At 47.4% G+C, this 6,679-nt stretch overlaps 1 protein-coding gene across 1 annotated transcript; it reads left to right on the top strand.

The window, feature by feature from the left end:
- The first annotated feature begins 2,784 nt into the window (after positions 1-2,784).
- On the top strand, positions 2,785-3,732 carry LOC102458943 (olfactory receptor 52N2-like). The gene has a single exon (XM_006111292.3). The coding sequence runs from the start codon at positions 2,785-2,787 to the stop codon at positions 3,730-3,732; it is 948 nt and encodes a 315-aa protein (XP_006111354.3).
- The last annotated feature ends 2,947 nt before the right edge of the window (positions 3,733-6,679 follow it).

Raw genomic sequence — 6,679 nt, 5'->3', positions numbered from 1 at the left:
CTATGAAATTATCTAGCTTCTCTTTAAACTCTATTATAGTCCTAGCCTTCACAGCCTCCTCTGGCAAGGAGTTCCACAGGTTGACTACACGCTGTGTGAAGAAGAACTTTCTTTTATTAGTTTTAAACCTGCTACCCATTCATTTCATTTGGTGTCCTCTAGTTCTTCTATTTAGGGAACTAATAAATAACTTTTCTTTATTGGCCCTCTCCACATCACTCATGATTTTATAGACCTGTATCATATCCCCCCTCAGTCTCCTCTTTTCTAAACTGAAAAGTCCGAGTCTCTTTAACCTCTCCTCATATGGGACCCGTTCCAAACCCCTAATCATTTTAGTTGCCCTTTTCTGAACCCTTTCCTAGGCCAAAATATGTTTTTTGAGGTGAGGAGACCACATCTGTACACAGTATTCAAGATGTGGGTGTACCATAGTTTTATACAGGGGCATAAAACTACTCTGTCAAATTCCTCAGAGAAATCCAACTTGGTTGCCTCATTGTGGTTTCCTTGAACCGCCAAATGTGTACTCTTACTGAAGGATGAAAGCAGGGATTGTTGACAATTCTGCTTTTTCATGAACCATGTTGTTGATTGGCATAATTATAGTCCTAGAATTTCTTTTTTACTTAATCTCGTTCCTGTCTTTCCATTGTGTCCTAATCGTGTCAAATTTTAAAGCTTCCCCTTTATTTTTAAAAGTTTACTTTTAACACAAAACTAGCCCATGTCTGCCATTTTCCTTTGTTTTGCCTCTGCTGCTACCTGATTGTGTACTTGTGATTCCGAACGAGATGCGCGATTGATCAGTAAATTCACAACTTTTATGTTTGTAACTGTAAGGTTCTACGGTAGCTTTAACAAGCTCTGCCAAGCATGGGATTTTCTCTAATGTTTTTAACCTATTCAATTTGCAGAACTTCCCATTTCTGTTGTTTGCTATTTATAGTCTCTTTTTGCATTTATCATAAATGGATTTCAAGAAGACAGACTTTAGGAAACTCAGAGAGTTGGTAGGCAAGACCCCATGGGAAGCAAAACCAATGGACAAAACTGTTTTCTTGAAAGTCTGTCTTCTTGAATTCCTCAAAAATGAGGAGTAACGTTAATTCAAACCAATGGGGTTTGGTTCGAACTAACACATCCCAGTGCGCACTTCCTGGTTCGAATCAGCTGTAATTCGAACTAGCACACCAGCGATATCATGCTAATAAAGTGCGGGATATTTAAATCCCCGCTTCATTGACTATTTCAAATGCCTGCATTTGTATCCCTGGTTCGAACTAGGGTGCAAGTGTAGACATACCCTCTGTAAGTGATCTCAGTCACTACACGGAAAAGTAGACCTCACCCAGAAGGTGTGTGGGATATACTTTTTCTCGCCATTAATCCACTGGATTTATTTGATGAGCACTCCAGGCCCCTTCGAATGCAAATATTCTATGATTCTAAAATATTTTCCCCTTCCTCAGCTATTACATTCAGTTTGCCATTCAGCTGGGCTTTTAGCTGCAGTTGTGCTTTTCATCACCTGTGGAATTGTTGCTTATTTCCTGTGAAATAAACTCATAAATAACTGACATTTGTCATTTCCAGTTTTCTTTCTAACCTATTCCTCCCCATCAGTTTTGCTGATAATTTTCCTCAGTGCAGAGAATACATTATGTTGAAGAACTAAGTGGCTACGTCTACACTGGCATGATTTTCCGGAAATGCTTTTAACGGAAAAGTTTTCCGTTAAAATCATTTTCGGAAAAATTGCGTCTAGATTGACAGGACACTTTTCCGCAAAAGCACATTTTGCGGAAAAGCACCCGTGGCCAATCTAGACTCAGTTTTCCGCCAAAAAGCCCCGATCGCCATTTTCACGATCGGGGCTTTTTTGCGGAAAACAGTACTGTGCCGTTTACTCTGGCCCTCTAGCGCAAATCATTTGCGCAAGAGGGCTTTTGCCCGAATGGGAGCAGCACAGTATTTCTGCAAGAACACCAACAATCTTACATGAGATCGTCAGTGCTTTTCCGGAAATTCAAGTGGCCAGTGTAGACAGCTGGCAAGTTTTTCCGCAAAATCAGATGATTTTGCGGAAAAACTGGCCAGTCTAGACACAGCCAGTGTGTATAGGTAATACTAGTTGGGAACTCTTCTCTGTTGGTTTATTTGAATGTAATCGATCCCATGTGTTTATTTTCCTCACCTCTCTCATATGCCTCCCTGTTTGCCTCTTTCTTAAAGAGTCCCAGATTTTTCAGTCTGCATCTGGCTGTCTCCCCACTTGTCATAGCGTATCTACAATATTCTTCATAGAGACTGGATGGTCAAAACTGAACTTATGTCCAGAGCAAGTTCTTCTGTATCCCATTCCTTGGGAAATCAGTCTTGGTCTTTGATTTGGCCACTCCTGAAGATGACAGATAACTGGTATCACAATCATATGTCCTGGTTGTGTCTAGTAAGTCCACAATATGACATGCAAGAGTTATTGCTGCATAGATCACCTGAAATAGGCTACTGTCATTGCTAGAGTCAGTTGATCACAATTAGTCTCTATGAATAATGAAAAAAGTCATGTTTTCAATATGTGGTAGGTGACCAATCTCTGCCTCCCCTGAGAACAGTCGGCAGTGTTTTATTGAATATCTCATCTTAACGTGGTCTCTCCAACCAGGTATTTGCACTGTGACCATCACCGTAGCCCTATACACATACAGGAAGTCGGGGAAAGGACGGCACATGCAGGAGACACCGTTCTGCCTCAGAGTTGGACACCTTCTCACCTACTCCATGTCAGCTTCCTACACTGCCAACTTCACCAACCCTTCCGCCTTCATTCTACTTGGAATTCCTGGCCTGGAGGGAGCCCACGTCTGGATCTCCATCCCCTTCTGTACCATGTACGCTATAGCTGTCTTGGGAAACTCTGCCATTCTATTCATTGTGAAGAGGGAGCCGAGCCTCCATGGGCCCATGTACTATTTCCTCAGCATGCTGGCCTTCATTGACCTGGCTCTGTCCACGTGCACCCTGCCCAAAACACTGAGCATCTTCTGGTTCAATTCCAGGGAGATCGATTTCAATGCCTGCCTCACCCAAATGTATTTCCTTCGCTGCTCCTCCATGATGGAGTCTGGGATTTTGGTAGCCATGGCTTTTGATCGCTATGTGGCCATCTGTGATCCCCTGAGACACTGCACCATCCTGAGAAACTCTGTGGTGGCCAAGATTGGTCTGGCCGTGGTACTGCGTGGTGGCGTGCTTGTGCTGCCTTTTCCGTTACTGGCAAGGAATTTGCCATATTGCAGAACCAACATCATCCCCCACTCGTCCTGCGAGCACATGGCCGTGGTGAAGCTGGCCTGTGCTGACACCCGCATCAATAGTTACTACGGTCTCTTTGTGGCATCCTTTTTGCCTGGTCTGGATGTGATTTTTATCACTGTGTCCTATACCCAGATCCTCAGAGCCATCTTCAGCCTCCCCACCAAGGATGCCCGGCTGAAAACTTTTAACACCTGCATCTCCCACCTCTGTGCCATCTTAGTCTTTTACATCACAATTATCTTTTCCTCCCTCACGTACCGTTTTGGCCACAATATTGCCCTATGGGTCCACGTCCTCATATCCAATTTGTACTCGCTGGTGCCCCCCATGCTAAACCCCATCATCTATGGAGTGAGGACCAAACAGTTGCAGAACAGTCTGTTCCAGCTTGTTACTCATAAAGGGACCTAAACTTTTCTCCTGGTGCTCTGGCTTTCATAGTGACCTCCATGCACACACTGTAGGACCTTCTTCCCTGACCCATTGCCTGAAGAGCCAAGGAGACCTTAAATAATTTCCTGGCCTTCCTAGGCTGGGTCAGGGTGACAAACGGTGGACTCATGCAAATCATGAATGCATAATATTGCCACCTTTTTAAAAGCTTATAACTGGAACTCCAAGATTCCACACCTGCCCTGCCTCTCCCCAAAGACTGTATCCTTGTTGTTCTCTCCTTTCCTTTCATCTCCACCAATCCCTGGATCCTCTCCACCTCCCCCAGCAGGTATGGTGACCCCATTTCAGAGTGTGGCTGGGGGGGGTCTACTGTAACTGTGATTAGAAGGGCTCTGTGTCTAATTCCTCTGTGAAAATAAAGTCATACTAAACCCACTCGCCTCTATTACTAACATATTCTAACGTCTCATGGTCTGATGGATGGGAGGGGTACTACCCCTTTCTAAACACCCCAGTATTCAGTAGCTACATTGCCTGTGATGAGTTGAACCCAGAATGGTGGGAACCCGGGAAGTGTTGGCAGGGAGACAGGCGAGCCAATGGGAAGAAAGTGTGCGATTTGAATGGAAAACAGTGATGTGCCTGCTGCAGTTCTGTGTGTGGTTTTAGAAAGAAAAGCTGGTAAAAGATGGAAAGAATCTTGTGAGCCAGACACGAAGGGTACATCTAGACTAGAGGCTTTGTCGACAGATAGGGTACGTCTACACTACATGCCTCTGTCGGCAGAGGCATGTAGATTTGTTTTTTCAGCAAAGGTAAATGATCGCGGCTTCATTTACATTTACATGGCTGCGGCGCTGAGCCGACAAACAGCTGTTTGTCGGCTCGCCGCTAGTCTGGACGTTTCCCCTGTTGACATAAAAGCCCTTTGTCGGCAGCCCTGGTAAACCTCATTCCACAAGCAGATTATTTATTTATTTATTTCCGGTTTGTGAACTCTGGGCTGTGATGATGTGCCTCTGCAGCTGAATCCCAGGGAAGCAATTCTCTGTGTTTTAAAAAGATCATAAGAACGGCCGTACTGGGTCAGACCAAAGGTCCAGCTAGCCCAGTGTCCTGTCTGCCGACAGTAACCAATGCCAGGTGCCCTGGAGGGCATGAACCCAACAGGTAATGATCAAGCGATCTCTCTCCTGCCATCCATCTCCACCCTCTGACAAACACCATTCCTTACCCATCCTGGCTAATAGTCATGAATGGTCTTAACCTCCATGAATGTATCTAGTTCTCTTTTAAACCCTGTTATAGTCCTAGCCTTCACAACCTCCTCAGGCAAGGAGTTCCACAGGTTGACTTTTCTTTTCTTTTGTTGCGCTGTAACACCTGGCAATCAAATATGCCTCACCAAATATATTTTCTTTGTTTAGTTAATAAATCACTTTTTTTACAGCTATGATCTGAAGGCTGCATCCTGCATGACAGGAAGGTCTGTATGCACGTGCCTGCGACTGAGGGTACGTCTACACTGCCACCCTTGTTCGAACTAGGGTGGCTAATGTAGGCATTCGAACTTGCAAATGAAGCCCGGGATTTAAATATCCCGGGATTTAAATATCCCGGGCTTAATTTGCATGTAAACCTCATTCCACGAGGAATAACGGGGCTGCCAACAAAGGGCTTTGATGTCGACAGGGGGAACGTCCAGACTAGCGCGCTGAGCAGACAAACAGCTAATCAGCTGTCTGTCGGCTCAGCGTGGCAGCCATGTAAATGTAAATGAAGCCGCGATCATTCAAATCGCGGCTTCATTTCCCTTTGCCAAAACAACAAATCTACATGGCTCCGTCGACGGAGCCATGTAGTGTAGATGTACCCCAGCTGTGATCTTACCCGCCTAGGTCCCCATCCACCAGCATGGCCACTGTAGCGGTGGCTGGGAGCCCTGGGGCTCTTTGAATCATCGGGCCCCAGGCAGAAGCCCCTTTGCCCTCCCCCCCAGTTAGCTGTCCTGTGCTGTGGGCAACCCCCGGTGAAGGCGCTGTCATGTCAGTGAGAGGTCATGAAGAGAGCCCCGAACCTGGGACAGCAGCACAATCAAGGGCTTTCCCCGCGGAGTGTGAAGAGAGAGCAGAACCAGCAGCTGCCTCCCTCCCAGATGGCTGAGGGAACGCCAGCATAAGGACGGGCTTTCCCTGCCGCTCTCATTGGCTGGAGTTGCAGCCAATGGGATCAGCAGGAGATTATATTGGGACCCATGAGGGCATGGAGCCAGGTAAGCAGCCCCTTCCAAGCCCAGACTCTGCACCCCAACCCACCTTGTTCCCTCCCAAGACCTTGCACCCCCAGCTTATGCCAGGGCTGGCAAAAGATAACCTGCCAGCCGGATGCGGCCCGCAAGAGCGTCAGCCGACCCCCTGCCTGCCCACCCGGCAATGAGGAAAGCCGGCTTGAGGACCATGCATGTGTGGCTGAACGCTGAGAGCCCTGAGGGAGGGGAGCGTCTCATGCTGCCCCCTTCCCCAGGAGCTCCCATTGGCCAGTTTTGGCCAATTGCAGGACAGGCAGCATGGGAAGTGCCCCTCCTCCCTCGGGCTTACCGCATTCAGTTCAGAGCAGTAAACATGGCTCCTCCTGCAGCTCCCCTGATCAGGTAGAGGGGCTGGGAGCCAGGTAAGGTCCCACAGTCACAGTCTGTGGCACCCCTACCCCTCCCGCCCCCAACCCTCTGCCCCTCCACCCCATGTAATTCAAACGTTCCGCAATCCTGCCACAGTCCCCATACACCTTCCCAGACACTGCATCTCCTCCTATGCCCCACCTCAGGTAACAGCTCCCTCCCATTCTCTGCACCCCCGTCCACTGTCCCTGGTCACAGTCCAAATCCCTGAACCCCCTACTGTACTCCTGCCCCAGGTTATAACTCCCTCCCCGACCCTGGACATAAGAACATAAGAACGGCCAG

This window comes from Pelodiscus sinensis, chromosome 1 (genome assembly GCF_052426305.1).
Source record: "Pelodiscus sinensis isolate ZL-2025 chromosome 1, ASM5242630v1, whole genome shotgun sequence".
In the NCBI taxonomy this organism is placed as follows: Eukaryota; Metazoa; Chordata; order Testudines; family Trionychidae; genus Pelodiscus; species Pelodiscus sinensis.
The sequence above is the reverse complement of the archived record's forward strand: the minus strand, read 5'-3'. Positions and strand labels throughout refer to the sequence as shown.

What these genes read in the sequence shown, in the direction of transcription:
- LOC102458943 (XM_006111292.3), top strand. Translation starts at nt 2,785, where the DNA reads ATGTCAGCTTCCTACACTGCCAACTTCACCAACCCTTCCGCCTTCATT.